The sequence below is a fragment of the Hippoglossus hippoglossus genome, chromosome 10 (genome assembly GCF_009819705.1).
Source record: "Hippoglossus hippoglossus isolate fHipHip1 chromosome 10, fHipHip1.pri, whole genome shotgun sequence".
In the NCBI taxonomy this organism is placed as follows: Eukaryota; Metazoa; Chordata; class Actinopteri; order Pleuronectiformes; family Pleuronectidae; genus Hippoglossus; species Hippoglossus hippoglossus.
Window position 1 is genome coordinate 19,378,863 of NC_047160.1, and position 13,837 is coordinate 19,392,699.

The window sequence follows — 13,837 nt, forward strand, 5'->3', positions numbered from 1 at the left end:
CTGCAATGGTTCAGGTCCTTCCCTGATAGTCAGGCACTTTTGAATTGGAGTCGCTGACTCTAGATCAGCAACAATAGGTTTGGGTGCCCTAAAACAAATCCTCTTTTCTTTTTACTTTCTCCTAAAGTAAAAAGAAGCCCCTAGAATTAAGAATGACCTGCATGCAGCCTGAAGAGATCAGAGGAGAAAACTATCTCTATCTCAAAGTACTGTATAAAACCAATGTGTTTAAAACTGGTTTTCAGTGATTTAATTCAATGACATTTTAATTCAGTTTTGATGTTTATAATGTGATAAGTTTTATTTCTCACGTTATATTATCTTTGCTTTTAATGTGTTTTATTAGTACTCTTCACATTAAAAAAGTGTTACATAAAGTTATAATTATTATAATTATTATTATTATGATTGTTACTATTATGGTTAGGTCAGATATTTATTCGCATCCACACACATCAGCTCTCTCTCTCTCTCTCACACACACACACACACACACACACACACACACACACACACACACACACACACACACACACACACACACACACACACACACACACACACACACACACACACACACACAAAATCATCGATCTCTACCCTTTACCAACTTAATCCTCATCCACTGCAGGCACCTGGTTTATACTGTGACAAACCGTCTATTTTTAAACTTGACATATTAGTTATCTCCTAGGGGAGTAACATTGTAATTTATGGAATTCATGAATACCAAGCTTGTGTGCTGCCTTCTTGTTTATTTCCCCTGTCCTTCGTTGCACAGTTGTAACTGTTTTGGACAAATTCAAGTAAACTCAAAAGTTGCAGTTGGGTACGATCCCTGTCTCCAGGAGCACAGATGCCAATTATCTACTGCTGCAGAGGGAGCTTGGAAGTTCCTCACACCACTGTGAGCATGTGGTAAAATGTGTTAAGAGTTGTAACTGGTTTATTTTCTCCTCTCCACCTGGTAGATGGACACAATTAATATCAGATAAAAAGGTGCACAGGTGAAAGCAGTATTTGTTTCTCTATCTCTTTTATGCATTCCTAGTAATCTTACACAAATTGAACATTTTTCTTTCCCATACACTATTTTAAGAAGATTCAAAGCTCTGTTTAGTCCCCATATTTCGGCCATTATCACTGCAAAATCTCCATCTATATTGTGCCATCACTGGCCAAAGATTTACCTTATTTACCCTTTAAATATCTGGTACAAATTGTGGATTAGGGCAGAGGATTTCTAGAAATTTCAGGATTGGCACCTCGAGTTTAGGATGTCAAAGTAATCATCTTTAAGCAATTCTCAACTTGGCATTCTTCGCACCTCTCCAAAGTGGCCCAATAGGTCCTCTGGCAGACCTCTGGCCAGAGAAATTGACTTCCAAAGCTAATGATCTCAAATTGTACACTTGTGGGTAATTAAGCATTGCTGTAACAACAATTACCCTTACACTCATTATGCTCTAATTGCATCATCCCGTGTAACAATCACAGGCAAGGGGACATCTTATTAAAAGCTACAGACACAAAATATGTAAAGCCTTAACGAAAGACAAGAGGGTATCTAAAAACTTTAGAAAAAATAACAATTTTCTTTTAAAATCAAGTTTGTGTGAATTAAAGACACCGTGTATCAAAAACCCCCACACAGGTATCTGGTGGTCAACTGCAGCAGCAGCAGCGTACTGTTGTGGCTGAGAGTTCTGCAAAGAAAAGCTTTGAAAGACTCATACAGGCAAGGGAATAATTTGACCCCACTCAAATCCTTCTATCAGACTTTAACCAAGTAGAAGTCAAAGGAGTGAATGAAGAAAGACAAAGAGATAAAAGGGAAGAAAAAGGCGGATAAACCTTTGGGATTAGCACAAAGTAACTAAATGGGCCATATCACTTTTCCATTACCAGAAAGGAAAAGCTATTTCAACAGCTGGGATCTAAATAAAAAAAAGGTGAACTCTATCCTCCCGCTGTCTTTTGTTCATTCGCGTGTAAAGACGCACGCCCTCATAGCCTTCCATTTCTGACTTCCCTATCAGCAAATGGAGATCTGCCATCATATCCTTGAGGCCCATCAATAAATAAACTTGATGCAAATAAACAGATAAATAAATAAATGTGAAGAGCCTCGCAAATGGGCATCAGTAAGCATTAGTGATGGGACCATGTCAAGCACAATCATGCTTGACTGGAGGGGGAGTGCCTGAGTGTAGGAAGCATTCTTGCTAATTACACAACAAGTACGTGTGCGCGCGCGCGCGTGTGTGTGTGTGTGTGTGTGTGAGAATGAGAGTACATGTGGCATCACTGTGGTTTTCAGCTTTTTACCTTCATTTAACCCTCTCTGTCTCTGGTGGCCTCTCTAACTCTTTAACGCTATCAGTGTCGATACATCCGTCCATCACTGCACAATAAACCTCCTCCCTCCATTACACTGAAACCGATGGCTCTCTCTCTCCTCCACCCCCTCTCCCTCATGAATGCACCTCTTTCCACATGAGATCACAACTTCCATTTCTTCCCGTCCTCCATGACGTAAATTGGGTTAAAAGCTTTGACTACTTTCTAAACTCATTGTCCTCGGTCTTTCTGCAAATAACCTTCGTATTATAAATAATTTTGTCTTTTAAAAGTGAAATGACCGATCAGCTGATTCCCTTTTTCATATAGCATGTATCGTGGTGAGGAGACTGCTCTCATGACAAACATGATTCACTTTTTAATAGACACAATAAAGAAATGTGGCCTTTCAGTGTCTTCATCCGTCAGTTGCTGAACTAATAGATGCTGATTCAGTTCAATAAAAGTATAAATAATAAATTCAATTGTGTTTTCAATACTGTAAGCATTATTTCCTGTGGTATTAATGCAAAGGTGTGCACACAACTGCAACATGGTTTCAGAAATAATTAACCTTTTACGAGTTTTTAATTGAGGAACTACAAGAAGTTTTCCCTTTTCAGGTCTTTAAAACTGTTTCGATCACAGGTAAAACTGTGAAATGTTACAGTTAGTGTCACTTTCACTGGGAGTCGTCTCAGAAGCATTGTTAATTAATTCATTTTCATTCATTCATCTAAATATGAAAAACATCTTACATAAAAAATTAACATATTACAATAATAAAATTGTTATTAAAAAACGTTCTAGCACCAAGGAAGGCATGACTTAAATAACACCGCTGATTAAATAAGTTTAATTCACCTTGTAACACGACTAACTTGTGAAAACAGTCAGGAAAGTAATGTTTGAGATGCAGCTACTTCAACCCACAGCATCACACATGCTGTAATTTCTTTAATATCCTCGTTCCCAGCACCTCTACTGATATGTCACATTGAATGGAACATTAAACTATCTTTGACACATTCTCCCTTTATCTGTATTTATGAGAATTACCGTTATCACTCATCGCCTGGTCTGCCGTTCCTTTCCTATACCTCTCTATTACATATATCAAGCCTCCCTAATAGGAAAGTAAAATATTAATTCCAGCTCATTGTGGCTGACAGATTGTAGATAGTGTCTGACACTTCAAATGCAAACATCATCCCGGGCATTAAATCTTATACTTTAATCATAGCCACATTATATTGAGGAAGAAAAAAAAAGTGTGGCAATAAGAGTATGACAGCAGGAGAAGAAGCATTTGACTGTGGCTCTTCTTCTTATTGTCAGTGGATCACATAACCATACAGGATGGTATCCTATTCCACCGCACATTATTTGTTCTCTAGCTGATCATCAGTTGGCCCTGCTAGATGCCTAATGAGCGATAAATAGGGTTTAATTCAACCGATGCAAGTTGCCCATCCTTCAACACTAAGCATGATGGCTTGGGCGAGCTTCCATTGGAGTTATATGAGGGCCATTTTTCAGCTAGTGGGTGGGTCCGACTGCCTGCCCTGTATTTGGCTTTCACAGGCATTCCTTTGGCTTTAAGCTCTGCAAGTTTATAGGTCTATTAGGAATTCATCAAACAATGAACGATATCAATCTTATTGTGTGAATGTGCCCTGGGTAAAAATAAGATAAAACCTTCCATTATGGGGCCTCCAAAGCATATTTGCCCTCCAAAATTGATCCAGTATTGACAATTTACACTTAGGGTGACCTTTCATAACTGCCCACTTACTTGAAAGGCAATATTGTTTGGAGAGTGAGCAAGAAAAAAAAAACAGCTCACTGCAAACGCTCTCGGATATTATTGAATATGATAAGTTAGTAGACATTTTTGCTCTGCTATTGTTCGTTGATGGTCGTCTAGGCAGGAGGGCTGAGTACTTTTTACATCAAGGAGGCCCTGAACCAATATAAGACAATATTGACAACATAGGTGTTGAGAGCTCCAAGTCCATTACAGCACGAGGTCAAAGACCTTACTTCTTCAAAAAGGGGAAATAAAAAGCGAGCATTACCATAGAAAGCATGGCTCTGCATGGTAAATCTCCTCAGACAGGGAAGTGTAAAAGGGCATAATTGCATCAAAGAGCCTAGCAGACAGCCCCCTGTTGATACCCTGAGCCCGGGTAGATAGCTTCAGTTTAAATAGCAAAGGATTTAGAGGTACTTGGCAGTAGGGTCACAGGAGAGGGACCTCTAGTGTCCACTCAGAGAAGCTGCCTTTTTATTAAAACTTGATTTATCCCCTCAAACTGGTTCCATGTTACACTTCACTTACTTTTGTCCTCTCTTGACAGAGTCAAGCAAGGAATTAGTTACACGGCAAGGGTAGTCAAACGGTTCATAAAATCTTCATCTATATCTACATAATGGCTTTTCTGCTGAGGATGACAAATGATCAGGTCCACAGAAGGACCCCGTGGGTCAATGGGAGGGACAATGGCTTTGTCTATGGTCTAGGACGTCGCATGCATCAGTTCCTTCCCATCTACCTTTCCCTTTGGTTGTTGATAAATAACCTTATCTTTGTGAAGCAGGTGATAGATTTCCAGCAGCATGTCTCTACAGAGCCCTTCTCTCACCTGCTCTATTGATATCTCACATCTACTAAGCCATCCAAGCTATAGCAAGAGTCACCGACACCCTCTGGGCCTCTTCGCCCCAAATCATGTTAGCTCCACTTCCTGTACGATCGCCCCTAGGGCGGCCCCAATGAATAACATCTATCAACACCCTGAAGTGAAAGCCAGGGGCTTGTGGAGGCAAAGGGCTTTAGCCCACAACCCAGACACACCCTAAAGCAACAGTCCCTATCAGATATGTGACACAAGTGTGTGTGTGTATGTGTGAAACAGTATAGGAACAACTGCTGGAGAGGGTGAGAGACAACAAGCGAGAGATAAAGCGATGGGTACAAATTAATTGCTGGGGGAATTACGATCACTATCACTTCCTCTGATGTAATTTCAGAAACAAAGGGGTTATTTTCCCTCAGATAAGGGGAATGATGAGAAAATAGCTGCCAGGCTGTGTACATCAGGGTGATGTGGATTACAAACAAAGACATACATATAAATATTAAAAGATCATTTATGTCACAAATGAGGCTGGAGGATGTAAGAGGATACGGGTTAAGTTCTTTGTCTTCACCAGCATCTTCTTTAAAGGCAATTCCCTAAATCCATCCCCTTCCTTCCTTTAAATTTTCATGAGAGAAAATAGGTAATTTCATCTTCATTAAACTTACAGGGGCCCCACTCTTTGGCCTTACCAGATGAATTAACCGCTCGGCTTCGGGGGATTAGACAGTGGGCAGAAATTCCGTCACCCTGACAAGACTTATATCACTGCATCTCTAGTCTTTAATGGGCATAAGATGATCCCTCCCTGTTCAATGTCAAATAAGTCCTTAAGAGACTTACTATATAGAACAGAGGATAGAACTTTTTGATGGACTGACCTGTGAAGGTGAAGCAGGAGAGCAGGGAAGAAGAGAGGCACTGATTTGGGATTGTAATGACGTTGAAAAGGCAGTAAATAAATAAGATTGGCTTGGTTCTCTTTGAAAACTGATTGATGTGTCTTTTGGGATGCCCCCCAGTATGAAAGACCTACTGAGTCTGTGGCTTTCATCCCTGACCGAAAATCGATGAGCCAGAATGTATGAGAGGCTCATGCTCTCTACCCACCAATCTCCTGCCAGATACCAAGGTAACTGTCTCACCAAAAAGGGAATAGGAGATACAAAAGGAGCAGCTAGCTCATATCTTGAAATGTCTGTGAACCCCCCCCCCCCCCCACAGTAATATACATTGTTAAACCAAGCGGATTCAACCTCACAAAATACTTTTATCTTCCTGAGATGAGTCTGAACTTCCAACAGAACCATCCATCCATCAGGTTTCTGCGTGTTGAATTAGGACTGGCTGGTGTAATTGCATAACACACGAGTGTGGCCTCCGTCTTACACAAAGTGGAGAATAGGAAATAGGAAATGCTCCTGGAAGTGGGTGTAATTGTAACTGGCGGCATCTAGAATTGTGTTCAGCCTGACACTTGAGGTAGTCTGCTGGAGTGTAGTTTGATTTGAAGGATGACAAAGAACGACATGCTGGTTCCAAATGAACTCGTCTGACGTAAGCAAAGATTCTGGTGCGAGCTGCAGAGACTCTGTCTGGTACACGCTGCTCATTTGAGGGTGACAGGAGGTTAATCAAGCTTTAAAGCATGAGATTACAACAGACATGACAAGCAGGAGTGAATAGATTTGGCCCACTGTGTGATATAGTAAAGCCGTAAAGGAGCTGAAATTCTGTCTGAAAAAATGCAAATATGTGCAAATTGAAGGAAAATAACCATTAATATGGTCACACTTACCCAAAAATGAAATCATCATTGTTTGGATTCTGACTGGCATCCAATCATGCACAAAGATTTAAAAAGCCAAAGACATATTTCAGTGACTGAGATGCTTTTTGTTACCAAATCATCCATCACTGGGGAACTTAATTGTTTCTCTTTACAGAGTGTGGGCTAGCTTTTAAAAAAATCCTCTCAAACTGTGTGTAAAGATTTCTGTTTGTCCTCCTTTCATGAGACGAGACAAATTCCCCCTATGCTCTATAGCATCTGAACTCATTTCCAGATTCCATTTAGGAAAAAAAAATCCATGGAGCCGGCATGTCAAAAGGATTTTCCTCTCTCATCACTTCAGAATAGAAAATCCATGCAGCTGTTTTTCAAACTACAGTACTGAGTTCCATATCAATAAACAGAAAACTGTCAGTGCATAATATGTTCCGGTAGCATAGCAGTGATGTGCACTATGGGGGAAAAAGTGTGCTGAGTCTGATGCACGGTGCCGTGCAGGAGAAAGAGCCACCATAAGGACCCCTGTCATCTTGGTAGTGTCACGGGAAAAGGAAAATAGGTCACAGAGATAAAGGATATTTGATTGCATATCAAGCATATTCACAAACAGAGACAGTATTTCATTATCCAGTGATCCAATAACATATCACTGCTGAAGGTACAACATGAAACTCATCAGCAACATGGCCTCAGGTGTAAAGGTGCAGACTCTCATCCCACCCAACACATTGGACACTCTCCACTCATAAGATTCCATTCAGAAAATTCCAAGCGGAGTGTGTAGTGTTTTGACTTCCTCGGTGAGGCTCTGTGACAAAGCTTCCCTCAAATGTGACAACCCTCCTTTCTTGCGTATCCTGACGCTAAATCCACTAAACCGCTAACTAATGTGTTGTAGGGTGACGTCCTCTCAAGGACTCATGAGGACCACATGACCAGGTGCTATAAAAAATCTACCTTTATGTTTAAAAGAAAATGAACATAGCAGTGCTGATCTATCCCCATAGCAACCCAGTGATACTGACTGTAGATGCAGGTGCTTTATTATAGCTACAGCAAAATAATGTACCAATAAGATGAATACACACTTATCCTTGACATAGAAGATCACAGCATCAGGTACCCAAACATGCATCCATAACAGATTCAACATATTACAGCAAGAAAGACAAATTCTGTTGAGAGTGACAAGCAATTTGTTTTGATTAAAGACATCTGCGTTAAAGGCAACAATCCGTCAAGGTGCTGTCGCATGTCAGTTTGACATTTGCCAAACATAAAGGCAACATAATAAACAAAGACATGGTGAGTGCCAGAAGAAAGACGCTCTACAGAAATATCCAGCAGCACACGAGACTGCAGGTGGTATCATGCAGTGACGGCACAGACTCATATGAAAAGCAGGACACTTAGATGACAACTGTAGCTGCTCTACAAGGCAGGGAATGTGCTGAGTAAAAAGTATTTCCTATAAGTTACATGGACACCATTAGGATTGTATTACTGTTACAAGATTGAGGATCAAGATGCCAACACGAAGGGCCACTTCAATAATAGTGCACAATACTGTGTTGGATTGTAAAGGTATTCAATGTAAAATTTAAATCATGTCACTCAGCAGTACAGTGTTCTTTACAGTTTCTCCACTCAAGAGTTTACCTTCTCTGCTGCTGCAATTTTCATGTGACCCTATTCACAAGATAAATTCATTAGTGGTAATTATGTATGAGACCTTTACCTCTGTATTGGCAAGCATTTCAAATGGATGCTTTTCTTTGTGTGTTGTGTGCTATGAATGCATGAGCCAAGAGCTTATAAAGGGCTAGAATACAAATAAATGCAAGCTATACGATCATCTCCTCGTGAAAAATGCAAGTAGATTTATGGGTGTATATGTTTCTAGTATCATGGAAATCAAGATTCTCCATAAGTTATAACTGCCAAATTTAGTTTTGATTAATTTTGACACTGCTGAGGAGTAAGGTGCTGCTTTTTACTTACATTGAATCTTACACATCATTCTTTGTTAAGAAAAACATAATTACTCAGCCAGAGACACTGCATGTTGTAGACCAGCTCAGCTTGAGTGTTCTGATATGAAGTGCAGTAGGAGACAGGTTGGTGCTGGGTTAAAAAGCCAATTAAATACACACACCTAGGGTTCTGTTACCATAGTTAGCACCCGGCCACCGAGAGGATGGACTGGAAGGGCTTTGATCACCTGCAACGACGTTGGTGATAAATCAAAAATCAAAATAAAATTAAAGAAGGGGAAGATGGAGGAAAAGGAAAAGAGAAAAAGGCATCAGAGGTGACAGGTCAGATATTTTGAAGAAATTAACCACTTGAGAAAAAAAACCTTTGGCTTTGCTAAGTCAAGACACCTGCTCCAATTAAACCCCAAACAAAGAAATATGGAATGAAATTGTGAAGATTAAAAGTAGTATATGTGTTAAAATAAGAGTAAAGTGTATGTCCATGTGTGTATGTTGATTAAAAACGTTTCGTCTTTTCAGTCGAGCATTATATATACACAATTTGATTGGAGCATTTAATTTCAATGATTAATTCTAAATGATTTTTCATGCACAACACTTTGAAATTAATTCTTATTATTAAATTATCAGTTTAATCCATAAGTGAGTCTAATAACTTGCACAATTCCCCCCCCCCCCCAAATCATAGTAGTAGCAACAATATTTATTAATCTTATAATTTGTTTAAACACACACACATGCATCAATGTGGTCAGGAATGATGACTGATGGCAGAACCAGATGAGATACGAGACAGACAATGTACCAGTGTGTACTAGCATATATCATGTATAGTGCGTTAATATGTGTTTTTTAACCTACTGTCACGCAGGAGAGGTCTGACTGTTATACTGCTGGTAATCTTCTCTAGAATATATCTTGTCGACTAAGTATTTGCTACTAATAACCATTTTGCTACAAGTAAAAACTGTTAATAATGTAAAAATAGTTAGTGAATCTACATTACACAGACAAAGAGTACATTTTGCCCTATTAACAGAAATGTAAGCCTAATTATTACAACCCAACAACCGCTCCAGATGTAAATATTGTTCAGCAACAATCTAAAAATAGATGGTTTGGTCAGAAAAGGATCTCTTCTGCCTTTTAAAATGCTGATCTGATTGGTACATTTTTATTCTACCCTCCTGCTTTCCAACCATGATGAGCCAGTGTGGAGATGGCAGCACCTGTGGCTCTTGTGCAGAACTCTGACTTGCATATCAATTGACCCTGGCACCACTCTTAGCTGGGCGAGAGCCATTCATCATGGCAGAATGAAACATGTTAACACCAGGATGACTCAATATCAGCCTCAGTCCAACTGCATCCAATGTGGTTAAATTATGATAGGTGCTTCATGAATGGCAAAGGGATGATTAATAGGGAATGACCCAGACTGGCCACACGTGTGCTGGTTACTCTGGGACCTGTTTATATGCACACATGTTCCTATGTTAATGTTGCATGTGTATCGGCCAGTAATCTGTGAAACAAGTCAAACTGACACAAGCACATGAACACAACGTACAAACTTATTATATAAAAACTATCCAGTTCTTATGGCAAACAGGAACCAATTTAAGGGAGTTGGCAGATTTCTTCTCATGTGAGATTGACAGAAATGACAACACATATAAATTGGGACATGAGTGCTGTGTGTCTCTGCTGCCTTACCGTTGCGTGGAGTCCGTTTTCGTCGATCACGGAAGGCTGCTCCGGACTGTAGAGCTTCCATTAGGCTATCCATCACACCAGTTTCATCTCCCTCTGTAAGAGAACAGGTACAAAGAGGCAAAGGTGTTAACAGGACAATACTTACATTAACAGAACAGCATACGAGTCTGTCCATGAACAAACAAACAAACAAACAAACAAACACACACAAACACACACACACACACACACACACACACACACACACACACACGTTTCAAGGTGTAATACAAGGTATGGCAGCTAAGTATGCCCTTTAAAAGAACATGTGCATCCCTTTACATCACGGCAATAGAGACCCGAGATTGTGAATGAGATATAAACAAGTCATTCAGAAGGTGCATGAGTATTGAGACAGGCCTGTCAATCAGGTCTGTCCTTTTTATTTTTTGTAAACAGCTGGGGAGGAGGAAAATACACTTAGAGCTGAGCAACTAATACAGGCAGAGGAGCCTCAGGATGAAAGCATCCACTGATGGTCATTGACAGATATTCTTTCTGTGGCTAACACAGGGGAGCTAAGTGCTCTTTACAAAGATTTAGTGTGGAGCCGCTCAATACACGGACGCTCTATCATTGTTCAGTCAATGACACCAGGTCCGACCTTCGAAAAACATTCCCCCAGCCCACCATTCCAGCTGTCGTGCGGATCCATGAAACTAGAGAATTGGAGGCAGTTGGCCAGGCTGGGGAGACAAGTAGGAGACACTTGAAATGCTCGGGCCCAAGGAATGACAAGTTGAGCCCACACAGTGCACGAGCAGCATCCCGCTCAGTGAAAAAAAGGGTTCAAAAATGAGCATAGGTTCTATATCTGGGTCATCTATCTTTACACCCCAATACTAATGAGTCAGAGGGGCACCCTTTTTATCATTCTAGACCAGAACAGGCATTATTTTACACCGGGATCATTAGGGTGACTTATTGTGGAGCTGGTGACTTGGCCATCAATTCTTTTGCGTACACGAGTGAACTAGCTCGTCCCCACTGTTTACCATCAGGGTCTCGGCGTCTTGTTCCTCCACTGTGCTTACAGCTGTAGCTGAAGGGAAACAATAAGTGGAGACAACTGCTACTTTCAGCACAACACACTTTCCCCAACGCTAGGGTGATCAATCTTTTGTTACCTGCATGCAGCCTACTCAAAGAGACACGACAGTCAGGCAAATTGAATTTATGAACAAAACACGTTGACACCGAACGCTACAGGATTCATTTTACTAGTATGTTGCCATCACCAGAGAAAATCAGGGCGTAACATGTTTTCTCCCCCTCTCCTTCAAACCACTCAACCTGAAATCACTCATGCAAGACGACAGTGAAACTGAGAATAGAAACATGTCATGTGTAAATGTAAAAAACAACTCCACTCGTACTCACACTAGTTTTGCTCTCTATCTCTTTCCTTCTCTTTCTTCCTCAAGTCCTTCCCAAGGGCTACTTTGAAATCAAAGTATCTGTTCCGGCTGTGTGCGGTGCTTAAAAGCAATCCCGATTAAATCAAGCTTAATTAGACCAGCTTTATCAGAACAGAACCAAAGCTGAGCCAAGTAGTGCTTATCTCAAATTGCAGCACTACACCTCAGATAGCGAGCTCATTGGTTTAAAAGGGGAAGCATGGGTTTCATTTTTCTGTGGACCTAAAGAACAATATGGCGACTTGCAGCTACTATAAATGCATCCACGCCCCAAATCTTTAGCTACTCCTTCTTCGTATGTAGGTTAGGAAGGACACGTTGTGGATCTGACAGAAGGCATAAAGTGCTAAATGGCAGGTAAACATTTATCTACAACCACCTTGGCATAAGAAACTTTTTGACAGCTCCTTCTTCACTGCCTTCTTCATGGAGACATCACAGGGGGCACCTGACACTTTGATCAATTTGTCCTACTTCTAGCTTAACTGTAGCACAATTCATCATTTGTAATGGCCAGGACTTGGGAGCCCGAGTAGACTGTGGTTCAGCAGGAGGATTGCACACACACAGAACCAAAATGACTAAAATGGGAAACACTCTCCCCAGTCACCTCACAGAGCTCAATTAACTATGTCCTATTGGGCCACAGCTTAAACTCGAGCAGGCCTTACCCTTTACAAGAAACTCGAACAAATGAGCCTTCACACTAGGTAGTTCAAATCAAATATATTCATACAATATTCCACAAATTTGCAAAGACAAGGTAAGCGTTTTGTAGGAAGAAAAAACTGAATTATGAGTTATTTGACTGTACTTATTTCAGAAATCCTCAGAGAAAACACCTTTTTCCACTACTTATTGCAACATTGCCCACTTAAGCTGACATTTCTGCCTCATTTCTGCAATTCACTCTTGTCTTATTTTGAGCTGTAAAACCTAGGGCAAATATTCATCCGCTTCTCATTAACAGAAATGGTGGATTGCATGCTGGGGAATTACAGAAAAGCTAACCTTTTATGCCCAAAGATCTCTCTCAAGAGGAAAGATCCCCTCTGCTCACAGGAAATTGCTTTCTAAATGGGTTAAGATGGGCTAAGACCCAAGACATTGACAAACCCTTCAAGTAATGAAACACCTTGGTGGGCACCTCAACAGACAGCCCCAGGGGCCTTTAATGATCTTATTAAAGATTGTGGAACTGTGGAACATGGTTGCAGCTCTTGCACTTTTAGGTACTTTCTTAAACAGTTAAACCTTTAACCGCAGAAATAAAGCTCTGTGAACCTCTACCTCCCGGAGAGAGACGGTGTACCTGTTCCATATCTCTCACTTTGATCCCTGCCTAGCAGCAATCCCCCATTCTTCACTCCTTTACCTGAACATCAGGTGTTACCTAGACCAAGAGCCTGTGCCAAATGTAACACTGAGCCCTGGGGACTGGCTCGCTCCACAATGTATTTACAAGCAGCACTTTTGCATTTTGTAATTAAGAGGGATAACAAGAGCAATGGGCCCTCAGTAGGATTGGCATAAAAACTTCAGTTACAGCGGAAGGAAGTGGCTGCAATGTACCTTTCAGATATCCCAGGAGCAGAACACCAAATCATGTATTAACAGGAGAGGGAGAGATAAAAAAGAGCACATATACTGTAAGTGTCACTATTGGGGAAGGGAGATATAAAGGACAGAACGAGGGAGGAGGCAGAATGCAGACAGAAATAAGAAAAAGAGAGCACAGGGGGGCAGCAAGTGAGAAAAGTGAAGAGGGTTTGTGTGGGTGCAGTAGTGCGTGAGGTGGAGTGGGTTATTGAGAGGGACTAGTGGAGCGAAGCAAGACACAAGGTTTTAAAACTCCTTCCTGGATACTTGACGGCTTGAGCCCTGTGACATTTA

General features: G+C 40.8%; 1 protein-coding gene across 7 annotated transcripts in view; it reads right to left on the reverse strand.

The window, feature by feature from the left end:
* diaph2 (diaphanous-related formin 2) overlaps positions 1-13,837 on the reverse strand; it is a 337,820-nt gene that overhangs the window by 31,378 nt on the left and 292,605 nt on the right. For 3 of the 7 annotated variants that reach the window (XM_034597174.1, XM_034597171.1, XM_034597176.1), the window contains 2 exons: positions 10,488-10,580; positions 8,930-8,995 (listed from right to left, as the gene is read on the reverse strand). In XM_034597174.1, the coding sequence (XP_034453065.1) occupies positions 8,930-8,995; positions 10,488-10,580 (159 nt within the window). The remainder of the gene's footprint in view (positions 1-8,929; positions 8,996-10,487; positions 10,581-13,837) is intronic. The other 4 variants (XM_034597175.1, XM_034597172.1, XM_034597177.1 and 1 more) reach the window with 2 other exon arrangements.